Source organism: Netta rufina, assembly GCF_964035555.1.
Source record: "Netta rufina genome assembly, chromosome: 1".
Classification (NCBI taxonomy): Eukaryota; Metazoa; Chordata; class Aves; order Anseriformes; family Anatidae; genus Netta; species Netta rufina.
In genome coordinates, this window is record NC_140123.1 from 55,319,056 (window position 1) to 55,346,889 (window position 27,834).

The window sequence follows — 27,834 nt, forward strand, 5'->3', positions numbered from 1 at the left end:
GAAGAGGAGCCTATCAGTTCAGGTTAATCCTTGCAGGCACTGGTAAATATGCATACCCTGGTCAGTGGCAGTGGTCTCAGCACACCTGTGTCTCAATTCTAAAAGAGGTATTTGTAGGCCAAGCAAAAGATTTAATTCTCCCGTCAATTCCAGTAGATTTTGGAGTGCTGCTACTGGTACTGTTGATTAACCATTGTAAATTTCTTATTCAAAAGAATTAACTTTTAAATCCCACACTCATAAGTATCCAGATATCCTTAGGCAGTTGCTACAAATGAGGGAGCTGAATCAGCAAGATCTAGGAACTGCATCTACTCTGAATGAGTAGTCCCAAGCTACCCATCCCCTGTCCTTCTAAAGGATATGGAGGAAGCCTTTGGTTAGCCTGTCCAGAACTGCTGAACCAACTATGTCCACATATTTGGATGAATATGGAGTCTAGTTGCGAAAGCAGCATAGGGGGATGTCCCAAAATAACATGCAGAGGTAGCTAGCAATTTAGTCTATGGATACATGGCACCCTGATTCTTTACATGCTCTTCCAAGTACTTGACCACATTCAGCCTTCTGCTACAATGAATGAGAAAAATCATGTCAGACAGTTGTAGGTTATCTGCACCCCACCAGCAGCTCAAACATCCTGTGTCCTCTTGGGAACTCCTGGAGTTTCTTTTCCTATCTGCCTTTCTGGGATCTGGCTTACCTCAGTGACCTGGGATATAAAATCCAGAAATAAATTTGTTTAGATCCCGGAAAATGTAACAGTGGCAAATTGATGTGGGAGCCAGGCTCTGCCTGGGATATTGCAGGTATAGTTTTGAATAATTGATATCTGAGTAGCCCAGACTGTACTGTTTTGGGTTTAAGTCTACATTCCCATAGTGAAAATATTCCTTATGCATGAGAGAGAAGGGTGTTCTCTGAGGATGATTTATGCCTGGTACTAGCATTGTCTCAAATCACCCATCCCTCATAGGCCTGCCTAACAAGTACCATCCCATTAACCATCGTAGTGCATGCTAAATGCAAATTGCATCAAAGAAATGCTGTAAGAGAATTTTCCATCTATGAAAAATGCTGCGTAACTGAACATTTTTAAGTTTGCTGTATTTGCATGTACATTACATGAGTTATATGGAGCTGAGATCAGCTAAGAAGTAGATGAATGGTCATAATGAAGGAGTTGCATGTTGCTAATTTGAAATATGAAATCAATCTACCAGGTTAAGTCTAAAGGGCAGGCAAAATGAGACAGGATTTTCTCCAGCAGCCTCGGCAATGCTGAACATAATCATTAGAACCCAGTGAAGGGTAAAAAATAATCTTTTGTGAATGAGTTCCCTAAACAGGGCTCATATCATTAGACCAGACTGCTTCAGGACCCGTTTTCTCCCCCTGAATATTTGTGTGACTGGTTTCTGTTTGCACAGATGTTTGTGGAGCAGCTTTTATGAGCTGAAGCAGCTGTATTCCTTCTGAAGCAGTTGCTTTCATGCCAGAAGTTCCTGTCTGGCCTCTCTATCTGTACATGCAATTACTTGGTGGAGACTGGAGAAAGCCAACTGGAAAACGGGGTAGACAGATCTAAAACCTGTTTATGGCTCCTTCTTTTCTTCACTTAGAAGCAGAGATGTTTCAAATTATCTCTTCTTCTGCCCCATGATAAACACACCAACATGCAGAGCCTCCATACTCAACTAGGAATTTCTTCCGGGGGATTTCAGGGATGAGAAGACAAAGGCAAGGAGAAGAATAGGGAATATTTTGCATGCACTAAAAATGTCTAGCCTTGTTTATTTACAGTTCCCTTTGGAATACCATGTTTTCCAGTCTTTTCCAGAGTTTAAAGCCCCAGTAGTTTCTTAAGGTCCTGCTCAGAGAGTGGGAATTGTGTCAGGTGGTTGAAGGGACGGAAGAGACCTGATTTTGAGTATTGAAAACCAGTGATTCAGATCTCATCAGTATGATTTATATGCAATTAGCATGAAGCGTGGCTATTTCTGGAACAGTTCTTCAACACAAGTAAGGATGTCTGGCCTATAAATCGTGTCAAATGCCATGTTTGTTTAACTAGTCTCATTTGTCATAATGAGGCATTAGACTGCTGTCAGAGGTGACTTTAGAATGAAATTTTAATTGCAGCAATCTAACGTCTAATGACGAGGAGCAAATTAACAATCTGAGTTCTTCCCAACTTCCACGCGCGCGTGAAGTAGTTGCAGCTGGGTGTCACTTACCTTTGTGGACGAGGATGTAGACCAAAGACCTTGTAGGCCTTGTTCACCAGCTGGAAGGGGCAGTGAGTATGAAGGAAGGAGGTTCTGTGTTCAGGCATGTGTAAAGTGGAGGAAGCCAAAGCCCTCTTTAGTTTTCCAATAACATACATCTCTCTGAATGATGTAGTTTCTTAAGGCAGCTTCTGTGCTTTTTAGCCCTTATCTTTCCTCTCCATTTAGGGGGTCACTCCTGTTCTCCGTACCAGCTAAGAAAGACCCTAAGCATAAGAGAGAACTTGAATATTCGGGAAAAATTCTTAATAAATACCCCTTTCCTTTGTTAGCTGCTGTCAAAGACGAGTGGTAGGAGACCACTCCATTTGTCAAATACCAACTGCTTGTTGGTGTCTCCTACTTGATGATGATGATTTGGGGGTTTCTGACTGCAAGTGGCTGATGCACGGTGTTACCATCTGGAGGTCCCAAAGATGACACCGTTGAGTTAAGTTTTCTCGAATGTGGGTGGCAGCTGACTTGCTTCAGTCAAGCTGCACTAGGGAAAATTCTTGCCAGTGCTGTCAGGTTCTGGAAAGGAAGGAAACATAAATTCCAGGAAATTAAAATGAACACAGTCTTTCTTATTCTATTTCAGTAATCTGTCAAGTTGCTGAGTTATGCCTAGACAAGGGTGTGCATGGTATTTACTTATTTATAAGGGAAACAGCTCTTGTGCAACATGTGGATCCTGAACAAAACCATCTTCTGTGTTCTTCCCTACAGTCAGGCTGTGCAGTGCCGTTGATATTTTAAAGTACGAAACTTTGCTTAAAAATCAAAGGCATAATTTGTTTAAGAAGCCGAGTTTGGGTGGCATGTAGCAGTTCCTTAGAGTATTTTGTATTCTGTTCTACTTCTGTGGTCCACAAATGTAGGATAAGCAATATGCTTGTTTCCTGTTTCTTATAAAATGCAGTGAGCACTTTCTTTTAAACGTTAGGAAATTTGGAAAGCCTGTGTGTCTGGCTGAGCTGAGTATTCACAGGCGTGTTTTCCACAAGTAGGAGTGTAAATAATGTTGTTGTTATTACAGTAAAGGAGGTAAAGACCTTAGGATCATAAATTTGCATGACATGATGGTAAATATTTAGTTTGCTATGGAATTATTAGAGTTTTAAGGTGTAATTTTATGGAAGATTTTTTGTACAGTTTTGGCCCCTGAGAACCATAAAAATCCACAGATCGTACTGATAAAAATTAGCTCTAAAGCCAGTAATGATACAGCTGTCACCGACTGAACATGGGAGGTTGAAGGAAATATGAATGCTTTCTGATTCAAGAGCTTTCCAGCTTGTTAAAATTAGATTAGAAGCTTTCTTTAAGATGTTGCAAATCTTGTTTTAAGAAGAAAACAGTTGTCCTGTTGCCTTTGATGGTTTACAGCAAGATCAGAGGTAGGTTTCTGTTTAGCTCAGTGGACGTTAGTGCTCATGCCTGTTGCTTTTCTGTGAGGCACTTGAAACCTCTGAGTAGCTGAATTCCTTATTTTTCCCCTTTCCTGCTAAGAAACTCACCTGAACCCACTAACAAAAGTTCATAAGCTTGGCTGTGTTTCACCTATCCGGCCCTTTCTTGATTTCTGTGTGTGCACATGCATAGATTTTTTTGGCAAGTCTCAGGAGTCCAAATTAATTTTTTCAAAATCGAAAATGCTGGGGACTTCATTCTCATTTTTGTCATTTGTTTAACGCCGTTCAAAGAGAAACATTTTTTGTTTCATTGTATGCACTGTTTTGTCAGCATGTACCTCTCTGGGAGAAAAAGCCTTTTCAATGTTCTGTCTTTATCCTCAAAGCATGGTGTATCTTCTGTTCCTTGCATTGTTTGGAGCGCTGTCTCGATGTCCTTTTTTACTGCAGAAATACCTATTTGTATTGGGAGTACCTAATTCCTCTTATTACAGTGATCCTGTCTCATAGAGCTCTCCTCATCTCAGATCTGGAGGAAACAACCCCTCTGCCCCCAGGCTGTGGGTTACGAGCTAAGAAACCACAGCACGTTGAGGAGCAGAAGAGCGGAGGGAGGGGGGAAGAAGGTCTTTTTTCCAGGGCATTTCAGCTCCATTGAGCATGACTGCATTGCCCTTCATTTCCTAATGAAGGCTGCACCCAGCAGGGACCGAGTCCGCCTGCTGTAGCCTGTAAGCAGGATCACTGCAGTCTTGGGAAGATGTCTTGTGGAAACGGACAGTATCTCTGGCATGAGCTTCCATGGGGGCTGCATGTACCCACAATGGTTTCAGTTCTGCTGTAGCACCATGTCCACCTGATTTAAAGACAAACAAAAATAAATTAACCCTAACCCTGGGTTCAGTAGGGAACCCTTCTAGAGGTCGCTCTGTTTCTCTCTGGAAAGATCAAGGCCAGACAAAGTCTGATGCCCGCTCACCCCATTTCCTTCCCAGGCTGCAAATTTTACTCTTTGTCCTAAAGACTCAAGCATGCCCCGATGTAAGCTACCAGCAGCTACTGTCTGATTTCACACTCACCACTGTCTAATACTGCAGTATACCAATAAAGCATGGACCTTTACCAACTGGAGAGGTTGCTGGCTACTAAACCTACACCAAGCTTAATGAGAATATAAGCATGTCAAGCCATTTAACTGTGTATGCATGGAATTAATTTTTTTTTTTTATTTTTTAATTTACTTTTACCTGTATTGAAGGCTTTTACTCATTCTAACTGGTATTTTGCTGTAAAACTGTCACTGGTTTAATTGTTCTGTCCATTTGCTGGCAAATGCCGTGTCCTAAATCTGAGGAAATTGGTTCATTGAGAAGGTACACCATTCTCCCAAATCTCTCAGTGCCACTTTTGCTATGGGCACACCTTTTGAAGGTGTGTATTCAGAGCAAACCTTTCTCCCTGCCATGTTCGCCTTCATGCCAGGCAGGGTTCTTGCTTATTTGTGAAATCACATCTGTTCCTGAGATGTTTTTCCTTCCCGTTCCTCCCCATATTCTTTAGTACTGCATTCAGGGATGTTTGTACATGAATTTCTAATTGATGTATAACCACTTCTCAAGATATTTATTCCTAACAAACTGTATCCAGCACTCCAGCTTTTCCTGTTTAATGGGCAAGAGGATGGCAGCCTGATGAACTGGTCCCCCTCCAGTCTTTGTGGAAGTCAGTGGGGGGTTATTCTTGCACTGAAGGAGAGCAGAGGAGAATCCCCATCCCCTGCTTCTGTTAGCTCAGCAGTGTGGCCATGCCTGGTTCACAGCAGGGAAGAGAACAGATGGACACCCTCCTTAAACTCTTCTCCAGTCTCTGAGGTACTCTAGTCAGCAACAAAATACATAGGAAAACTCCTGCTACTTCATCTGGAGCTCTCCTCCCCCATGCCATTTTGGATCGTGTCTTTCTCTGGCCAAAACTTTTAGGTAGAAGTTAGAGGTATGCAACCACTGTGAGTATGGAAAATGAAGCTAGATTTACGGTGGCTAAAGCAGCAGCAGCTCAGGCTGATAGTTTCATATTGAAGAGCCTTCATATTAGTACGCTCAGTAATGCAAGGACGAGGGGCAACAGCTTGGGGTTTCAGCTAGCAGACTGGAGTTTAAAGAACACTCAGCTGCCCTTAAAGCAGAGTAAATGGGATCTGGATGTCAAAAGCCTGCAGTACTTGGCAAAACATCCCCTGGCTTAAGTAGCTGTGGAGCAAGTCTGAGAGAATAAGCCAGAAGCCCTGCAACATCCCAGGTACTGAGAAAGGCACTTTGCTGGCTCTTAATGTATTTTAATTTCTAACAATGAACTTATAAACCTTGAGGAGAATATAACCCTTAACAGATAAGTTTGAGTGAGGACTGTAGCTGTACATGAAGCTTTCCAGCAGAATTTCAGTCACTTTCAGTAATGGTTGATGTTTCCATAATTGGGTAATTTTCACTTCTTGGTACTCCACAGAGGAGGAACATAGCTTCACATTACTGTTCTCTTCCTTGCTGCTGAAACACGGCGTGTAGAGATGGGAATTGTTTTATCTGAAGTAGATGCAGAGCACTAAATGGCATGAGTTTGTTACTCAGAAGTTTCAGGAAAAAGGGAATAAATGAGGAGCAAGTATCTTCAGGATATATCGGACCCCATTTATATTCCTCACAAAGAGAAGAGCCCTGCTTTGTTAGGTTAAAGCCTCTGACTAGGGATTTCAGGTCATATTATGCTGTCTATGCAGTCAACAAAGAAAGAGGCAGCACACAGTTCAGCACCCCTATGATTTGCATTGACCTCTGGGAGGGATTTTCTTCATCAGGTGAAAAGTAATGAATATGGACGTTGCCCCCAGCCTGTACTGGGCATATTTTAAAGCAGCGTGGCTCAGGCAGCCCAGGTGTCTGCAGGCACCAAACTCAGCACCAGTCCCTGTGGCTTAACATTTGGGTTTGGTGGAAGCCTAGAGCAAAGCAGATACTGCTGGTGGGATAGATCATGGCCAGCCCAACCTGTCCCTCTCCTGCTGGGCACCTGCAGCTTGCCAGTGCTCCCATGTATTCCCACCACCAAGCTGCAACAAGCATTTGATTTTAACCACTGAATTCATTTTGCTTAGCACATGAAACCGGTATGCTGCTGGGGGCTGATCTGAGACACTTCCAAAACTAGGACGGTAACCCATAGTTTCATGCTCTGTGACCTTGTGAAATGCCATTGTTGTTCTGCAGATTTTTATTTGTGCTCAAGCCATCCTTAGATAAACATCCTTTTGTACCCATCTTGTGGTTTGGGTGTATAGGGCTAGCTCCATTATATCTAACGGATGACCCCCTCAGTTCAAGTCTGAATCTGAAAAAAATTACTTGAAGTAAAGTAAAGACAGCTCTATGTTAGCAGCTGCAAACCTTTTAAGCCTCCAATGCACTATGCAATATCACTTGGTGTCTGACAGCTGCTAGGCTGATAATTTGCTAATAATAAGGAATTCTTTGGGGTAAAATGTGAGGAATTTCAGTAGCTTGTAAATAAGATGGTCTTCCTTCTTCTGTTTATATTCTGCAGTATGTAGTTGATGAGTAGAGCCTATATGAACATACTCTTTTGTGGTGGGAGGTCAGAGGAGACACTAAGAAAAACCCATTTGGTTAACGTAGGTTATTTGGTTCTCACCTCCATGAAAAAGTCACCTGACATCATTGCCTTGACCCATCAGCATGACACATGTCCTGACGGTAGAGTGAAGACCTTCAGTTTTCATTCCTTCGTGATTTATTGACTTTCTTACAGCAGAGGTAGTTGGCTTCCCGCTTTTACCTGAACAACACTCAGTGTGGTGGTCTTTATGGCTGTGCTGGTTGCAGTTAGGCCCCCAGAATGTGCTAATGTATCAGCATTTTGAGGCCCTTTTGCAGTAAAGCCACTTTCTTATACCCATCTTTAATTTTGAGTTGTTCAGCATACTGGTGGATGGGGGTCTAGCCTCTTGCTTGTAGGTGGTGGTGTTTAGATTTGGTCACTGCTCATGTCCACGTTAATACCAAAAATTAAAATGTAGCATTTCAACTCGCTGTGAAATAGCTCTGCAAAAGGCAGTGATGTATTGGCGTGCAAGTCTGTAATCAGTGGGTGCATACACAACGCCATGAGCCACCAGGCACAGTTTTTCTGGATATTTTTATAATACTTCTCCCAAGTCATGTCTTCCAAGTGTGGATTAGGAAGTCTTTTTTAATTCATTGTCCATTTGATATTTTATAGTTTGAAAACCTGAAGTTGTACTGATAAAAATTCCAGTACATACAAGGTTAGATCTAGGATCATAACTAGGTAGGTAGATATGTTGATTTATCTATATCTATCTATCACAGATAGGTGCTATTTAACTTCTAGCATACAATGCCTGTGAACTTCTCACAGAGGTGCAAATCATTTATTTGCTGTCGTATGACAGGCATAGTGCCAGAATTTCTTTGTTTCCACGTTTGAGCTGGTATCACTTTTCTTATGTCTTTTGTAATGTAGAGTGCAGAACTTTTAACCTTACAACCTTGCTATTAATCTGTTTCACGATTTCTCACTGATGAATTCCATTTCTTTTGAAAACACTGTATACAGTTGTGTGCTAGTGTCAATAAAATTGACATTTGTGTAACAAGCTGTGGCATTCTCTCAGATTTCACTGAACACTGATTTAGTGCGAAACTGTTGGTAAATCCTTTCTTGATAGCTGTATTAATACAGAACTTTGATTTATAATAGGCTACAGAACTGTCGTGATTACGTAAACTGATAACTGTACTGTTTTTTTATTTCTCTTTTCAAAGGAATGAAATATAAACATGAACTGGTTTGGAACTGGAAAACATTCATGTTCTAGCAATAAATCTAAGCTCTTCCAGAAAATAAATAGGTTTAACTACTGGCCTAATTATATTTATTGGTGCCTCTGTTTACTGGAGTGTCTCAGCTGTGTGGTAGTAGCAGAAACACTTACCTATCATAATCTAGGGAGGATATAAACCCATGACAGTACAATGTATTTGACCATGTGATACATGTTTTACCTTTAATCCTAGACAGCCTATTAGCTGTAGTAATCAAGACCTTGTCACATGTTTATTTGTTTTTTTGTTGGATATTAAGGTATGATGCCAAAAGCATACAGACTGTAAATGTTCTTCCACATGAAAGATCCATCTTCCAAAACAAATTTAGATTTATGGAGGTTTGGAGGAGGGGACAGTGGGCATTTTTTGGCAAACTCTCTCCTTTGTGCAGTCAGCAGTCTGGCTGCCTCCCAAAAAGACAAAATGCTAATTTCAGTAATATTTAATGTAGTGTATATGAATCCATGGAAGTGTAATTAATTGTCTAATTCTTTAATATTTTTCATCCAAAATTCAATGGGACTTTTTATCTGTGCTAATCTAAAGTTGTCGTGCTTTGTGCATTAAAAATATTGCTTTTCTTGTGTAAATGTAATGTAAGCATTTCCATCCCAAAGAATCAGAGGAGCATGGAAAGACCTACAAGGTATAATATGCATACTTGTGTTGTGTGTAGCAATTGGGGAACCAGTAGTTTCCTCCCTTTGTGTTAGATTTGCCTGGTGTTACTTAGCAGCAACACTGCTGTAGAAAGTCGTTTCTTTTTCTCTAGACTTCCACTAGATAAATTTCTTCTAACTTGTGTCCTGTAGCTCCCTCTGAAGTACTGATTCGAGTCTTTGAAGTTTCACTTTGCTAGAAAGAATGGCACTCCTAGGGTGACTCCCTTGCTGTATTTATAATCTTTAATAGAGTGGATGACATGGGTGAAAAAAAAAATTGTATTAATTTAACGCTTAGCTGTAAATCTTCCAGTTTAGTCACGTATGCCCTGACCCCTTCCTTACAGAGACACTAATTTCAGCCAGTTTCATCAGCTAAGAGAATACTACAGTCCCTTGGTTAACGCAAGTGGATGCAGCTCCTCTGACTTCCAAGTCTGTTTGGACTAGTTTGAGGACCCTGATGGCTGCGTCTTGCAGTGTAATTTCACAGGCTGCTTCTTGGGGTTGTAACTTTTTGGTACTTTTTTAGGGAGAGCCTGTCCTAACTGATTTCTTTTACCATTTTTTTAGCAGGTTCTCTGACTGGCAGCCCTCATCTTTCAGAGCTTTCCATCAATTCCCAAGGAGGACCATCAGTGGTGAATATGTCATTATCTCCAAACTTGAGCCCTGATGCCAAGCAGTCATCTCCCTTGATCAGCCCTTTACTAAATGACCCGTCGTGCATCAGGACTGAGGAAGAGGAAGAGGTCCGAAGAAAGGTAAGGCAGAGGCAGTTGGCCTTGGCTGTCTTCTCTTTGCTGTGTTGTGACTACCACTATTTGTCAAAGTGACAAATATCTACACCCCTTGCAGCTTTCTCATCATAGATTCACACAAATTACTTGAGTTGGGTCACTTGGTGTCTGCTGTGGTCAGTCGGAGTGCTTCCAAGAACATCCATGTGCTCCTGAGGCCAGACTCCTGGCTTGGAGTGGGTCTGGCCAGAACCACAGAGCATCTGTAGCTGAGGGCTCAGTGGCCTGGATTCATCCTCTTGAACAGAGGTGCAGGAATTGGGGAATTATCTCCTCTTCAAGCAGTATAGAGAATGTAGGTAGCTCCATGGCCCTAAGGTGGGATGAATCTGGACCAGTCCTTTGAGCAGCAACCTTAATTCTGAGCTTGTTTTGACAGGGTTCCTTATAAACCTGACTTGGTTTTTAAGGAGAAGCATTTAGTAGTTTGTTGTAACAAAACAGTCGGCTCCATTGTATTATTGGAGAGAGAATTTCCAGGTGACCGATAGAAAAGATGAGCCTTTGTAGGAGTATATGACCCAGGCTCGGCACTCTGTCCCTGCTGGGAGCACCACTGGGAGCAGTTGGAGTGGAAAATGCTCTCTTTGAACCACAGCCTGCAGTGCTCAGCTGGGAGTGCTTGGCTCAGCCCCATCATTGCAGCAAAGCCATAAGGGAGCATCACATCCAAAACTGTCATCAGAGACAGAAAGGATTCTGTCTGAGCCAGGGTGCTCTGGGTGTCTGCTGGCTCGTCTGCCTGTACTGCAGGGCGAGAGGGGGATCTTGTGCTTCTGTTGCCTGCTTTTTCTCCTGTGCTGAGAGCATCTCAGGAGGAAGGAGGTAGGAACTCAGCTGGCTTTGGTGGAAAGTGGCAGCAAGTATAAGGAAAACATGCGAGAGATAAATTTGAGAAGAAAAGCCAAGAAGCTGTTAATAGACTCATAATTCTCTGTGTCAGTCCAAGTTACAGCAGCCAGTGACTGTTGTAGCTTATACCAGTAGCTGATGGTTCCCATGGGATCGTACACTGAGAAATGCCCACACAATCTCTCCTCACATCCCTTTCTGGTGCATCTGCTACATGGTTGATCTTCAGGGAAGAAACATAAGAGCAAAAGATTTGTGGATGTTTTGCTCTTCCTTTTTACTTCCTAAGCAGCACAGAACAAAACCAGTTGGGTTCCTTTAGCTCTTCAAAACCACTTTTGCCTCTTGGATAGCTCTGGAGGGTTTGGATTGCTTTTTTTTGTTTGTTTTCTGGAATTTGAAATCTGCAGCAAACCCTAAAATCCTTCATTTCTTCCACTGTTAGGCTGTGGGGAAAATCTTCCACATTTCATTTTTTGTATTTTGCTGTGGATTCTTACCGTGCCAATGAAACCAGTAATAATCAGACACTAATTTCTGTAGGATTTTCCAAACTTGATTCAAATAGTTGCCTAGCTTGCGAACAATTTCTTTCTGAACTCCAGAATATGTCCTGCTCCAGAGGTGTGGAATAAACTGAAAAGAACATCAGCACCCCAAAGCTAAAGAAGTCCCCTTGGCAGAAAGAAATCTCTCAAGAACCCATTGAAAGTGTTTGTTCTCTTCTGTTGGCAAGGCAGAATTGTTTTCAGGGCTTCAGGGCTTATGAACATTCGAGCATGAGTCACAGTAACCACAAGCAAGGGTCACTAGTTTGTAACTCTCTTGGTGATTGTTGTCTGCAGTTCTTTTTTTTTCCTACAGAAAGCAGCTCCATAAAAGCAGACGAAAACCTAATGTGTTTGCAATTTGCAGAGATTCCCAACTGAGAAAGCTTACTTCATTGCTAAAGAAGTAGCGACCACAGAACGAACATACCTGAAGGACCTTGAAGTCATCACATCGGTATGTTTACTTTAGCATTACTCATGAAACATGTGAAGCTCTAGTCAGCAGCACGATTTCATCTGCTCCATTTAACATCTCCGCCGTTCCACACTACTTCTATGTGCTGCACTGTAGGTATTCTCTGCTGGGCACAGGAGTACAACCCTAGGGAGGAAGTAGCAGAAAAAAAGCAGAAACGAGAGATTTGTGCTGTGGTTAGGAACATGCACTGTGAAACCCTTTCAGGTTGAGGAACTTGGAACACAGTTCAGTTATTCTTTCTTGCTCTCATACTTTGTGGTTGCAATTACTAAAAATGCCTGTGGGTTTTCAGTGATTTCTCTTAAAACTGAAGTAGCTCCCTAGGGAGGCATAGTAATGTTTTCTCCTGGCTTAAATGCCCTCCATTTAGCATGATGTATTGCAGAGCACCTACTGCACCTCTATGAATGATTCTGGCTTTTCAGTAAGTAAAACTGTCTGTTAAATAACTCATTATTTTGTAGCATCTGATAAACATGTAATTGTTAAAATCACCAAAACAAATTATGTGCCTGCTTTGCACACACAACAGTTTTGTTTAACTTCCAAGAGCAACGCGTGCGAGATGTGGCCTTAAATAATAATCATATGTGAAAAGGATCCACTAGATCCAAAACCTCTCATGGTATGTCAGCAGTCCTGCCAGTTCCAGACCTCCCAGATATTTAATTGCAGAGCGTGTGAACCTCTGTGAGGTTGTGCATTGAGGGTGCGTTGCCACCTCCTGCATGGAGCGTTGTGGTAAGGAGGATATGCTGCAGAGAAGAGGTGGTAGCAGCAGGGAACCAGGGAGATAATTTCTCCCCAGCTTCCCTTCTGTTCCAGAAGCCCACTTGGCAGATGCAGTTGGTCTGACACCAGCTTAGACATAACCAGTGTAGGCTGGAGCAGCATGGTTATTGGAGGCTGGAAGATAGCTGTGGCTTCACTGCCTACTGCTCCTGGCTTCCTGGAGATGCCAGGCTGATGAGGGAAGAGACCAGGCTGTGTGGGACAGAGATCCTTGCTGCAGTCCTAACAACACATGTGCTGTTTTCAGCGTTCGTTTCACCCGGTGGCTTCAGAAGCAGAATGTTTCAGCTCTTCCCAGCTCCCTGCCAGTTTCTGCCTTAGGCCTAACCCCACTTCCCACCCAGCCCTTTATCCTTGTAGCAGACAAATTCGAAGAGAGGCCTAAAACTAAGCTGATGATCAGACCCATCAGCTGTGCCCCAGAGATCTCTGGCGCTGGAGGCCACTGGGAATGAACAAGGAGCCAGTGTCCTTGAAAAAGAGAGTTTCATGCATCAAGTATGAGCATTGGTAGCTCTGCAGTTCTTCAACCTTCTGCTCGGTGCAGAAATAGTGTGTGGGAGAGGTAGGCTTGGGATTATCCTAGGTGTGGGACAACACCAGCTGATGCAGTGTCAAGCCTGCTGTACCTTATCTATGGTCCCAACAGCCTTCTAGGGCCTGCTGGAAGTCAACCATAGGTAGCTGGAACCCCCTGGGGCTACAAGGAGGGAGTGCTCTTACCACGTTGAAGAGAATAGTCTGCCACCTTGGCAAGCCCCATAGTCCTCTGGTTGTACATCACCCTGATGTCTCCCAGTGCAAATAAAATAAAGAGAACGTAGAGCAAAACTGATCAGGAGCCTGTTGCACTCTTAACAGTGTCTGGTGCTGACCCTCCTGTTCCCTGCTCCTCGTGTCTTATCTTGGGAGTGCAATGGGCTTCTCTTCCTTGCTCACCTGGCAAAAGGCTTGGTTTCTCTATCTGCGAGTAGCAGGGTGGCCACAAGTGTTTACTGTACCAGCTCCTGTCAAAGGGGTTGCAGACAGGACTCAGCGAAAGAAAATGCAGAGCATGTTTTGCGGTCTTGCTGGAACATTTTCAAGTATTCTCTCGAGAAAATAACCCTTGCACCTACAATGTTTGTAAATCCAGTTTGGGCTTGAAGGGAATTTTTGAGGTTTGGTGAGTGATGGCCAAGGGGAAGGGAGTTCCTTTTTCACCCGCTCAGGGCCTGACCACTGATACGAGCACCAGAGCATGCAGGAATATTGGGTAGCCTGAGTTATTTTGCTACTGCCAGCTAACCAGCTCCATTCTGGGTCAAGGGCTTAAAGAAAGCAAATGGTCATACCTGCTGCATTCCACCCACTTGGTAATTTTGCTTCTCTTTTTGTTTGTAGTGGTTTCAGAGTGCCGTGAGTAAAGAGGATTGCATGCCCGAAACACTGAAAAATCTCATTTTCTCCAACTTCGAACCTTTGCACAAATTTCACACTGGTTTTCTCAAGGAAATTGAGCAGAGACTTGCTCTGTGGTAAGATTGGTTTTTGTTTTTGTTTTCATGAAGTCTAACATTTTTGCACTCCCTTTTTGCTAACTCTTTGTGATTTGATTGTTGTGATTCATTTGTGAAAGCCACAGATGTCATTTATTAACGGACTTCAGATATTGAATCATGCTTTGTTCGTGTTTACTTGACAAGCTCTATTGTTCAGATATCTCAGTCAGGTACAGACACACGTAAATGAGATTGTAACACCGGATGAAGCCTTCTTTTGCCAAATGTCAGTGTTTCTATATGGCTGCTCTTCTGAAAAAACATGCTGCAAGCAAGGCTTATGAGTAATAAAGAGGGGGAGGTAAAGGACCAAATCCTGTTTCTGTCAAATAGAGGTAGTATGGGAGGAATTTCAGAGACCAGCTGCCTATATATGACACACTCAGGGTGCACAGCACCCTCTACAAATTGGCAGAGTATTAGAAAAGGATATTGACCCTAAAATGTTTCTATCTTAGCTTAATAGTGGCAGTAAAACATGGCATTTTTGTGAAATAGCTGTGAATTGAGTAACTGCCGTGGCAAGACTCGGTGCATTTGACCAGTGATGTCTGAGCAGAGGCAGCACGCAGAAGCCTTGTCCTTGCTCTGATTACACCTGTCTGCACTGGATTGTCATGCTCTGTGTAGGCATTTTATGGTGGGTTGTCAGTCCTGAGAACCTAGCTTTTCCTTCTTGGTTATAAAAGTGACCATGGAAAAGTGGTGTGAAAGCAGTGAATGGGCGTCCTTGCAGGCAGACCTGATGGGTGCTAATCAGTTTAATACCTGTGCAACCAATGAATCAAAACAAAAGCAAAACAGAGTCCTAAAGCATGTGAGTTTAGATCTTTTGCTGTGATGATCTAGGTGCCTGAATGAGAACACAGCACGCTGCAGACGGGTGCTTTCCAAACCCACCCTGCACAGTTCCAGAATTAGTGGGCTTGGAAACTGCCTCTCAGAGCTGACATCCTTGGCCAGGACTTTGTGGTTGATGTTTTATGTAAGCTTACTTCCAAAGCATGTGCTGCACAGCAACCCTGCCTGCATCTCCTTTTCTTCGTTGAGCTGACACTGTTTTAATTGAGTCAGGATTCTTACTTGCTGGTGTTAATTGCTTGTCAGTAAGGAATATTTATGGCAGGTACTTCAAGAAGCCTCCTTGAAATGTTGTGAATAGTGATTGTTTCTCTGCCCATGGTGTAGGATTAACAGTGGTCGGGGTGAGGGTGAAGGGTGAATTGGTGAGAAAAGGACGATTTATAGTTTGTAAAGGACCAAGTTCTGCTCTCTAGCAGACCAGTCTGATCTAGTGAGCTTCACGGGTGCTGATTCCTAGGGCACATGTTGAAATATCACAGAATCACAGAATCACAGAATTTCTAGGTTGGAAGAGACCTCAAGGTCATCGAGTCCAACCTCCAACCTAACGCTAACAGCCCTCCACTAAACCATATCCCTAAGCTCTACATCTAAACGTCTTTTGAAGACTTCCAGGGATGGTGACTCCACCACTTCCCTGGGCAGCCTGTTCCAATGTCTAACAACCCTTTCAGTGAAGAAGTTCTTCCTAACATCTAACCTAAAACTCCCCTGGCTCAACTTAAGCCCATTCCCCCTCGTCCTGTCACCAGGCACGTGGGAGAACAGGCCAACCCCCACCTCGCTACAGCCTCCCTTGAGGTACCTAAAAAGAGCGATAAGGTCACCCCTGAGCCTCCTCTTCTCCAGGCTGAACAAGCCCAGCTCCCTCAGCCGCTCCTCGTAGGACTTGTTCTCCAGGCCCCTCACCAGCTTCGTCGCCCTTCTCTGCACCCGCTCAAGCACCTCGATGTCCTTCTTGTAGCGAGGGGCCCAAAACTGAACACAGTACTCGAGGTGCGGCCTCACCAGAGCCGAGTACAGGGGGACGATCACCTCCCTCGCCCTGCTGGTCACGCTGTTCCTGATACAAGCCAGGATGCCGTTGGCCTTCTTGGCCACCTGAGCACACTGCTGGCTCATATTCAGCTGACTATCCACCATCACTCCCAGGTCCTTCTCTGCCTGGCAGCTCTCCAACCATTCCTCTCCCAGCCTGTAGCTCTGCTTGGGGTTATTGCGCCCCAGGTGCAGGACCCGGCACTTGGCCTTGTTGAACTTCATGCAGTTGACCTCAGCCCATCGGTGCAGCCTATCCAGATCCTCCTGCAGAGCTTTCCTACCCTCGAGCAGATCGACACACGCACCTAACTTGGTGTCATCTGCGAACTTACTGAGGGTGCACTCGATGCCCTCGTCCAGATCATCAATGAAGATATTAAAGAGGACCGGCCCCAGCACCGAGCCCTGGGGGACGCCACTAGTGACTGGCCTCCAACTGGACTTGGCTCCATTCACCACGACTCTTTGGGCCCGGCTATCCAGCCAGTTTCTAACCCAGCGAAGCGTGCGCCAGTCCAAGCCAAGAGCAGCCAGTTTCTTGAGGAGAATGCTGTGGGAGACGGTGTCAAAAGCCTTGCTGAAGTCAAGGTAGACCACATCCACAGCCTTTCCCTCATCCACCCAGCGCGTCACTCTGTCATAGAAGGAGATCAGGTTCGTCAGGCATGACCTGCCTTTCATAAAGCCATGCTGACTGGGCCTGATCGCCTGCTTCCCCTGCAATTGCTGCATGATGACTCTCAGGAGGATCTGCTCCATGAGCTTTCCTGGCACTGAGGTCAAACTGACAGGCCTGTAGTTTCCCGGGTCTGTCCTCCGGCCCTTCTTGTAGATGGGCGTCACGTTTGCTAGCCGCCAGTCGATTGGAACCTCCCCTGATAGCCAGGACTGTTGATAAATGATGGAAAGTGGCTTGGCCAGCTCCTCTGCCAGTTCCCTCAGTACCCTTGGGTGGATCCCATCCGGCCCCATCGACTTGTGCACATCTAAGTGCCGTAGCAGGTCACCAACCAGTTCTTCATGGATAACGAGGGCCACATCCTGCTCCCCATCGCCTTCCACCAGCTCAGGGTACTGAGTATCCAGAGAACATCCGGTATTGCCGCTAAAGACTGAGGCAAAGAAGGCATTGAGCACCTCCGCCTTTTCCTCATCTCTTGTAACTAAGTTTCCCCCCGCATCCAGTAAAGGATGGAGATTCTCCTTAGTCCTCCTTTTTGTGTTGATGTATTTATAGAAACGTTTTTTGTTATCTTTAACGGCAGTAGCCAGATTGAGCTCCAGATGAGCTTTGGCCTTCCTAATTTTGTCCCTGAAATAGATTCCCTCCATACCCTTCTGGTCGCTGCTGTTATTACAGGTGGATGCCAACTTCCTGCTCAGATGTGATATTTTCCAAAATTGCATTATGCTGCAATAACAGCCTAACCCTAGGCTACTGGGATTAGAGAGTAGAGAGAGTAGAGAACAAACCTCAGCTTTTCGAAACAGCTGCTAGAAATGACTGTACCTAACTTGAATTCAGCTCCCTGTAGAAGGGCTTGATGAAAAACACGCTTTTAGAAAGAGTAATGCAGAAAAGAGATTGGTACCAAGTCAGATTGCCTGTAACTTGTATTGATACCCTTGATACGTGGGTTTGTAAGCAATAGGCAAACGTTTGGAGCAGAAGTTGTCCCACTCATTTCACACATTGCCAAGGTAGCATGCAGTTTCTGAGAGCTTCCAGTCCAATGTCCTCTATCTCACCTTCCTCTGAGCCCTGTGTATCTGAGTATATACTGAAACAGAAATACAGGACTGTTATCTCCCTTCCTATGCCCGTGACACAAAGCATGAGGAAGCTGCCAAACTCCTGGGTGCCTGGTGGTAACCACAACCTCTGAGCTTGTGCACATCAGGCCAAGGGAGCCCACAGCAGCAATTGGAAGTGGACAGTGCATTTCACAGGACCCCTGTTACTCTGAGACAGGTTACCTTTCAGTTTACAATGCTTCTTTCCAAGATTCACACTGGAAGATGGCTTTACAGACTTAAGTGAAATGTTTTCAGCTAGCTTTGTAGCTGTAAATGACACAGACAAGGTGGGGCCATTCTTCAGTCACTTGAGAGATCTTGGTGGTATCCAGTGTGCTGTGAGGAGCTGAGATACAGAACTGCAACTGCTCCCCATCACTGAGGAAGTGGAACATTGTTAAGGGGGAGATGAGGAATGATTGCTAATGCTACGTGAATCCAGTTTATTCATTTTTTTTCAGAAGAGACCTTGGAAGGCAAATCTGGTGACTTTTAGAGATAATCAAACCATGCAGAACAGATTTATTTTTCTTTTGAACTCTATAAAAGGTTCAAAGACTGTAAATAAAACCTTGTGCTTCCCAGTTTGTACATTTAAGGGCCAGAACTCCTCACCCCCTTTGGAGCCTCAGTTGCTGTGAGGTCCACAAACACAGGCACTGAAGTGAGGGATCTGGGGAACTCAGCTAGAGTCACTGGAAAAAGAAACTCTTAATGAACATTTAGGCTTTTTTTTTCCCCCTTTTCAGTTAGCTTCTTTCAGAGCTGAGTAAGCCTTTTGTTTTCCAACTTTTCCTTGTCCAGAGGCTATGGTTTCACAGAGCAGGAAACCTCACTCTAAGACTCCGAATACCATATTAAAACTGCAGTTTTTCTACAACACGAAGCGCCGATCTGCTGTGAAGTTACTTTGCAATTCAAAAATATTCTGATGAGGTAACTTTGTCCCAGCTGGGCACCTCACTCTGACTTTGGCAGATCAGCTCTTGCATGTCCTTCCACAGTCAGTGTAGAGCTGCCGTGAATTCTCTATCAGCTGCTCTGATTCGTTTGACAGAAGTGCAGTCACGTTCCTGCTCCTGACCTGGACTCAGCTGGCAGCCAGCAGCGTGGGTTTACCTAGAGCAAATGTTTGTTTTTAAAGTTCTGGAAGATTTAAATATGTGAAATTGGAAGGGAGGTGGATTAGCTGGCAGGTGTTACTTTGGAGGTGTTGGGTTTTTTGTACGGTGCCACAGATGCTGAGATAAGTTGCAAGCAATAAACTCTATCCTATGGAGATTAGTGTTTAATTAAACAGTGAGTGACAAAAATAAACTGTCCCTCAGTGTGTAGAAGAACAAGCTGGTGGCAATGTGGTAAGGAATTTCTTCAGCAGCATGGTCAAGGTCAGTTATCTCAATGCCTGTGCTGTCGTGACTGCACCAATGTCTTTGGCCCTGGGTATTTTTGAGGCAGTGATCTTCGACACATTTCACCACCACAGCCCAGAGCCCTGCCCAGCCACTAGAGCAAGTGTGTAGGTCCTTGTGAGCCTGGCTGCCACCGAGCTCCATGGCACTGCTGCAGTCAGGGGCTGTCAGGATTCACGCCAACTCATTTATATCTGAATTTTGTGCGTCAGCTCTTTTAGATTTCCAGGTAGTGGGGAATGAAGGTGAGACACGAGCGTGCTCTGCATTCCCTTGAAAAAAAAAGACCTTTGGATGAATGTGTTATAGAGACTTCACCAGGCTACTGAAGGCCCCTAGCTACTCAGGTGTGTTGTGGGAGCTCCTCTGAGAGGAAAAGCCTCCATCCACCATGAGCAATCTGTTTTCCCCTGGTGAGTAGGATGCTGGATTTTATCAGCTCTGCAATAAATAGCAGTTCAGCCTGCCTCCTCTGACTTGGATCAAACTGAAGCTGGTGCTCTGTAAAAGAGCTGTGAAGGGACCAAGGCAAGGGGAAGACCACTCGTAACCATTGGTGATGACTCTGTGGTTTTAATTTATTTAAACACCTATAAACTTTTAGTACTTGGCTCAAAGAAGCTCAGATTGTGAACATTATTGAAAGCATTTCTGGCTTGCTTGAAGGCTTCTGAGCTGTTTGAATCTGCCTTCGGAGGCAGATTGTTTGCTACCGAACGTCTGAAGGGCTGGAAACCCTTTGACCCAGTTATAGATTCTGGCAGGTCTGATTTGTTTCTTCATACAACCCACCCATTTTTCATACTACATTTCCTAAGAGCAGCAGATCTCAGTGAGAAAGTTTTTTAACAAGATGGGAATTGATGCTGACACCAATAGCCAACTGCAGGAAATTGGAATTTACTGCATTTTTCACAGCCAGAGGTTCTGGCCGTGAAACTGAGCCGATTCGCAGCGCTTTTACCGTGTGGCATCACAAGATCAGCAACAGCATGCTGTGGCCGGTGTTTCCCACCTGTGTGGGAAGCCTGACCCCTGTGCTGTGCTGCTTCCAGCTCAGTGAAGCATCCCAGGAATCCCAACAGTTGCCGCAGCTGTGCTGAGCCCTCTGTTGATGGCACTGACCATGTTCCTGGACCAAGTGACCTGCTGAGGCCCTGTGCCTCAAGGAGAGGAAGGATGGCCTTGGTGGATGGAGGCAGGCAGGCAAGGGAGGAAGAGGAGGGAAAAAGAGCAGGCAGCCATCTGAGGTGGGAAAGAATGATGCACGTGAGCCTGTCCTGTTAGCACGAGCCAGGAGGAGAGCATCAGGCACTCTGGTACTGGGTACCAGGACTCCTCACCCAGGTTGCCCCTCAGCAAGGCTCTGGGTGCAAGGCCAGGAGTTCCCAACCCTTTTTGCTACTCCATATGGGAGCAATATCCCAGTGTCTTCAAGCTGGCTCCTGTTTTTCAGGGGCCTGAGAGACTTTTTGGTAAGGAGGGAGAGGTGTGGGCAGCGCAGCCAGAGCATGGCATGCTCCGTTAGCATCCAGCCAGCTGAAGCCAAGAAGTCAGTCAGGCTCTGCTCCTGCATTTATGTGAGCTGTCTAATAGCCTGGTCGTTTGGGCGATCACAAGCGATGTTTTCCAGCCAAAAGATTGAGCTCATCTTTCCACACCCATTTAAGTGTTTGGATTTCAGGTTTCCGCACTGCTTTCTGACAGAAATCTCTGACAATTCTGACAGGGGGAGGCAAATGGCGAGCCATAAATTTTCCCCCCTTGGTCGATCACTAAAGCACTGCAGAGAGCAATGCCCGGGCAAACCAGGATAGCCATTTCCACCCCAGGAAGCCCTATTAGGAAGTGCGAATCGGTGTTTTGGGCCTTATCCATGTGCTGGGAAGAAAAAGCATTACGTACTTTCAAGAAATGTAGGCAAGACTCATCTTCTCGCCGGGAAGCCAATAATTTGACTCCCTGTTCGAAGGCACTTCTGAGGAAAGATGCTGCCGCTCGGCTCTGCCAGATGTGGCTGCGAAATGTGTGCCTGGCAATTTGCAAGAAAGCTCTTAGATCTTAGCATATGAAAGGCGAAGGCTCAATCAGGATTCATGGGAGCCCGGCTTGAAAACCTGTAATAAAAAGCACTCAGAGAGGTGTTAGGCAGATGAGCTAAATGCTGATTTATTAACCACTTTTTGTTTGGGAAATAGTACTTGTGGTCAGGAAGAACAGCCTGATAAATGTTTGTGTAAACAAAGCTGTGATCCTTATCTGCCTTCTCAAATGCATGAGTGCTGATGATTCAGCTGGTTCCTCATCTCTGGGATGCACAGGTTTGGAAATGTCTTTGTACGGTGTGCAGCCAGGAGGTATGTATTTGGGGTACAAATCTCACAGTCACACCATGTGGAGTCCTGAGACAAAGTCCTGGTGACTCTAAGTAGGCCTCGGTGCATTTAACTCCATTTTAAGGAGACAATTTGTATTACTGAAGTCATTTTTGGGCACATCTGGAGATTAGAGATCTGCTACATCCAAATGTCTTTGAAGTGATGGGGAAGGAATCACCAGTCCCTGATTAGTCATGCCCAGAGCCCTGTTAGGGTCATCTCAATTAGGGTCATCTCAGTGGCCCTCCCAGCAGGGATGTGCCTGGGATCACCTCTGTGGAGGGGCCACCGCAGGGTGAGAAATCACATAGTCATGGTATCACAGAATGGTTTGGGTTGGAAGGGACCTTAAAGATCACCCAGTTCTACCCCCTGCCATGGGCAGGGACACCTCCCCCCAGCCCAGGCTGCCCAAAGCCCCATCCAGCCTGGCCTTGAGCACCTCCAGGGATGGGGCACCCACAGCTTCTCTGTTCTCAGCCACAGTGTCATGGTGTTCTCAGTACAGGTGTCCATCCCGAGGTGTTTCTTGCTCTGATCTCTTCCTGCTTAAAAGCATTGTGACACATATTTGATGTGGATTGGGTTTCTCCCACAACAGGGGTAGCTTGCCTAAGGCTTGGTGGGGCTCTGGGTAGCTCTGGTGGCTTCAGCAGTACGTCTTCTGCTCTGAACAGCATCCCTGCAACACTTACTGCCTGGAAAGACAACTGCAGCAGCATCTCTAATGGGCAGGGTGCTGAGAGGCACTGCCTAATAAGCACTGTGGGAGAGGAAGAGGGTGTTTTGCTTTTACGGACTCTTGTATTTCACCTGCGAAATGTTTGTCTTACGGAAAAGGTAGTTTCAGTGGGGAATGTTTAAGGTATTGCTTAATACTACAACTGTGGTTAGCAGTGCTCTTAAAATGTCTAAAGGATCTGAGTGCTTAAAGATGAGCTGCAGTACCCAGGAGGGAGATGCTGTTCCCAAGCCTGTAACAGAAGGTCACACACTCAAATATCATTTGCTGCAACTGATTTTTTTTATTTATTTATTTTTTTCTGCAATTGAAGGGCTGCAATTTTATGTTTTTATGTTGACCTGGAAAGAAATCTACATTGAGACACCTTTCCCTCCTTTGCCTTACCACCATCCTCATCAGATCTTTGTGCCTCCTACTGGCATTTGTGGAGGACTGAGGATAGTATGGGCTGACCCAAGATATCCTTTCCTTTTTTTTTTCATTGATGTGCACTGAGTAGCTTGCATAATTGGAAAATCCAACATAGCTGCTTGCATGGGCTCTGGTGGCCTTTTTTAGTATTATATAAGGTTCTTCCTGAGTTTCTTATCAGATAAAAAGTTGGTCACCTCCCCTTTGCTTGCAATTGTACACTTGTGTTATGGTAAAAAGGAAGGGACTATTTGTAGACAAGTGGGAAATGAGCTTATTATGGAACAGTATCTCCAATATTCAGCCTAATTTTCAGTAGCATTAGACCTCCCCACTCTAAGTGGAGCAAGGGCACGTAATGTCTGGGGAAAACAGCTTCTGCATTTTCTGTAGAATCAGCTCTTGATGAAAATTTGTGGGAATCTATTCCCTGAGCTGTCACTTGTCACTGGCAGACAGACACCATGTCCAAACAGTGACCCATGAAGACAAGAAGTAAGAAGAACGATTCAGCCATCGATGCACAACAAATGAGCAGCTTCTTCCCCCTCAGCAAGCTGAGTGTTGTTACTCAAAACATACCCCGCAGGGAGAGCTCTCATCTCTGCTTCTGTGCTTTGGGCTCCTGAAGTAGTAAGACACCATCCAATGGGTTGGGTGTTTGGCTTTTTTAATCCTCTGTGTGTTTGGATGCTCTTTGGGCAGGGGAGGTTCTTTTCTTCCTATTTATTTGGGATTTGCATGTCGGGGAGCTGGGGAAAAAAGCAGTGTAGTGTAGGGATTGCTGCCGAGTCAAGGCAGAGAGCTGGGGTGGAGTGCAAGACAGGTTTTAGGAGGAAGATGTGAAGCCATCCTGCCCCTCCCCTCCTGGCCCCACACCTGGCTTCAGCTTTCCACCCTTCTGCTGTGCATCACAGCCTATGTAGCTGTGCATCATCCCCAGTGGGAAAAGCATCTCTGTTACAAGGGGCAGCATTTGTGTGGGAATAAAGAACCAAAGCAGGGAGAATGGCTGGAGTGAGGGGCGGTGCCTGGCCATCACATTTCTGGATTTTCTTCGGGTTTTACCTCTTCCAGCAGGACTCATTTGCCTACAGCACGGGTTACCTCTGCTGGCCTGGCTGCTATGATTCAGCCAGCAGCTGGAGAGAGGCTGTCGCTTTTGGGGATCCCCCTTCTCTCCCTCTTTGTCTCCCTGGCAAGATGCTGAGCAAGATGTAAAAACCCACAAACTGTTAAAAAAAAAAAAAGGCTTTGGGCAAAAGCTAATGAAGGGGAATGTTCCTGATGCCGTGCAGGAATGTGGTGAGATGCTGTGCAAGCAGCCAGTGCTGGCTGAGCTGAAGAGGGGCCAGGGGGTCAACTTTTAGGAAATAAGGACCCGACTGTTCATCGAGCAACCACACTAAATATTAGCTGAAGTTCACAGAGTCAGTGGGAGCACTCGCTGTGACTTCAGTAGGCTCGGGGTCAGCCTTCGAGTAGCTATCTGGTGGGTATGAGCTTGGCAAGGAGTATTTCAGCCAACTGATGTGTAGCCTTGAGATCAGAAAAGCAATTTTCTATTAAAAAATAACAGCCTGCGATGATGCCCTTATTATTTATCTTGGCACTGCAACAGAAAGGTACCAAACTGCTGAAGTCCATTAGATTAAATCAAACAGAAAGCCATAAAAAAGGGGCCGAGGCAATGCCAGGGAGTCAGAGAACAACGCATAAAGCACGAATTCTCGTAGAGATAATTACCGAACACCACGTCGTTCCTGGCAGCAGCACAGATTCGCCTGGCTTTGACGTTTCTGGGATTGTGTGCAAATGCTCAGCGTGAGCCGTTCGGGATGGGATGCTGCCTGCTGGCTGCACGGGCGGAGAGCTGCTTTCGCTCGCTTCCCACCAGTGCGGCGCTACTGCCTGGGACTTCAAATGTCAGTGGGTTTCGGTCGGGGGCACTTTGAGATGAGCCACTTTGAGTGGAGCCTTAGAGGCTGGGAAGTTTTATTTACAGCTTCTCGGAGGGAAGGCCGGTGGGGGGAGCTGCTGGATGGAGAGGACATGGGGGAAGGAGCAGCACGGGGGGGGGCTGCAGAAGGTTTGTGGAGAGAGAAACTGGGCTTTTGTCCTCGGGTAATTCAGAAACTATAACCTTGTGATGCCCATACGTGCATACCCCTGTTGTTCCTGGCAGTATAGACCCTTTCTTAGGTTTATATTTCATAGTTTTGACTATGGCAGCATTTATTTAATGTAGTGCTTTGGCAAAACAGGCAATGCTAATTGCAGCTACCGTTGACACAGCCCGACTTCCTACCCCAGTGTAGCCCTGGGTTTCAGAAAATCATAAAAAGTCTTACAGAGAGCTGTATTTTTCTTACTTCAATAGCCGTGTGAGTGCCTGAGAGACTTAGCACAATAGAAAATAATTAAAGGCAGCCTATGACGCTGGATGTTGTTCAAATGAACATGGAACAATCCCTTGTTTATCAGCTGAGGCCCTTTGTGGAAGGATGAAGTGGAGGATGTTTCTATGTAGCACTCATGATCCGTGCCCTCTGCATTTCCCAGTTAGAAAAGGATGCAGAGAGGGTATCCAGCATGAACATAACCATGTCTGTCTTTACCAAACAAAATATGTCTGAATATGTCTATTCACGTAATAACGTAGAGATTTAATACATGTATAGATGTATTTTCCACGGGTCTCACCAGTGGAAAGTATATCCTAACAACAGCTGCAAGTCACATTCTGTGATTTGGTGAGTGTGGGACTTCTCTGGCTAAATTGCTGCTACTGAGCAAGGCAGGGATTTACCATCTGGTTGTCCATTTATTCCTTCGCTGCACACAGAATTTTCTTGAAAGAGTGAACTTCTGCAAATGAGTGAAAAACAATATATCCATCAGCAGTAACCCAAAGCAGAGGTTCTGTTCTTCTTGGGCTCAGGGAGAAGTTGCTTATATTTCTGTCCTCTTCCAAGGTAGTGCATTTCTTCGTCCGAATTGCAATTGCTCTATCTGCAGATCTGCCTCCCAATAAGCAGATGTGGGAATTGCAATGGATTTAAAAAAAAAAATTGAGGACAGCTCGAAAAAAAGCCACCCTGCAGGAACCTTGGGTGCAGTATTAGCAGTTGGAAAGGGGAGGGGAGCAGTGCTTCTCCTCTCATCCCCCTACTGACTTTCTTTTGAAAATTGAACTTAATTGGAACAGATCTGTACCAGTTAGGTTCTCACATTCATGATTTTTTTCCCCCAGTGTTCTCTAGATGATGTGTTTGGGCTCATCCAGCATGTGACATCCCTGCCTGTCTCGCACATGGGCTCAGAAGCAGAAACATCTTTTTCATCAGAAGTTGGGCTTCTCCCAAAGGGAGCACCCACCCAAGTGCAGCTGGCTGGGTGGGAGGGGAGCAGTTTGCAGTCTTCATACCAAAAGTGACATACTGGAAGTCAGTTCTCTGCCAGCATGTAACAGTCATGAGTCAAACCCAGATGCTGGGCAGATTAATTTTTTCCCCCACTGTCCCTTACACAAGCCGAAAGCTTTTCAGAGCAGGAGCCTCCTGTTCTGGGGTGCAGTTCTCGTTTCCTCACAGCATCGTCCTCCTGCTCTCAGCCCATGTATCGCAACGGCATTTTGATGTCTTTTTCTCCAGGCATTTCCAGCCTCCTCTAGCATGTTTAAAAACCCCGGCAATTTTCTTTAAAGGTCTAATCCTTCTGTGAAGTGCCTGCCCTCGCTATTGTCAGGCTGGGTGAGGAGCCAGCCGTCCCTGGGAGTCACGCGTCTGTCAGGAAGATGCCTCGCACGCTCCCGAGCCCAGGAGCACGGGGGTTAGGGTTGTGAAAGAAATGAGCTGTTGAGTTCCTTTCTGTGTAAGTGATTATGCTGCCTGACTGAAGTTTCTGTTGCTGACAGGGAAGGCCGCTCTAATGCTCACATTAAAGGAGATTACCAAAGAATCGGGGATGTTATGCTGAAGAACATCCAGAGCATGAAGGTAGGAGTGATCCTATAACCATTACGCTTTGACATGGATTAGAATCAGCCTGCGTTTTCGTTTTTATGTGATGTGGCCCATTGTGCTGGTTTTCGCCAGTTTTAATCAAAGCTTATGCTACACCGGTTTCCTTTGATGAGATACCAAGTGCTGGGTGAGCACCGAGATTGCAGAAGTGCAAGACGACATTAAGTTGCACAGCCCCTTTCCCCAACCCCCTCTGCAAATTTAGGAACACTACACAGAAAAGCTCAGGAACATTTCACTTCCAGTTCTTTATTCTTTCAAATAGAGACAAAACATCAGAATTGTCATTTCCGAAGAGATCGTTCAAAAGCCAACCGTGCCTACTTGTGCATGCAAGTAAAAACGTTAAAATATTGCAGGAGCAGCGATTGGAACCTGGACCCTGATTTGATTTGGGGAACTTCTACTTGTGTGCTACAGTGCCAAGTTAGACGCAAGATTTTTGAATGAATAATTAAATTGCTTTTCAGCTTTAAGGCTGAAAGCAAAAATAGGTGTATGAGCAGTAAATCGGAACGTAACCTTCTGCGGGCTGTGCCTCCGCTCTCAATCTGCCTGGAGCAGCATTTGTGAGGCCAGGCACTGCTGATAGCTAGAACAAACTGCGTGGAAGGCAGGCACGGGAGTCCTGCAGACTCTGAGAGTACGGACAGATAGCACACAGCTCACCTTATTAATGTGTCTGTGCATCCAGCCTATCCATCAGTGCCTGGCAAAGGACAGCACTACACATTCGGCATGTGGACCTCCAAACTACGGGATAAATCCTTCCCTGGTGACCTCCGTTGGTACATGCAGCAGCCTTGAGTCCTTGGCTGGAGGACAGGGCGGTTTGGACTTTATGGCTCTCCTCAGATGGTAGTTGGTATTGAGCTCATCTT

At 45.2% G+C, this 27,834-nt stretch overlaps 1 protein-coding gene across 9 annotated transcripts in view; it reads left to right on the plus strand.

Annotated features, from left to right (window-relative positions):
- FARP1 (FERM, ARH/RhoGEF and pleckstrin domain protein 1) overlaps window positions 1–27,834 on the plus strand; it is a 195,022-nt gene that overhangs the window by 151,047 nt on the left and 16,141 nt on the right. For 7 of the 9 annotated variants that reach the window (XR_014618984.1, XM_084298530.1, XM_084298524.1 and 4 more), the window contains 4 exons: window positions 9,840–10,030; window positions 11,834–11,923; window positions 14,123–14,256; window positions 26,845–26,926. Coding sequence is in view for 8 of the 9 variants with exons in the window: in XM_084298530.1 (XP_084154656.1) it covers window positions 9,840–10,030; window positions 11,834–11,923; window positions 14,123–14,256; window positions 26,845–26,926 (497 nt within the window). In the remaining variant the exon portion in view is untranslated. The remainder of the gene's footprint in view (window positions 1–9,839; window positions 10,031–11,833; window positions 11,924–14,122; window positions 14,257–26,844; window positions 26,927–27,834) is intronic. The other 2 variants (XM_084298525.1, XM_084298527.1) reach the window with 1 other exon arrangement.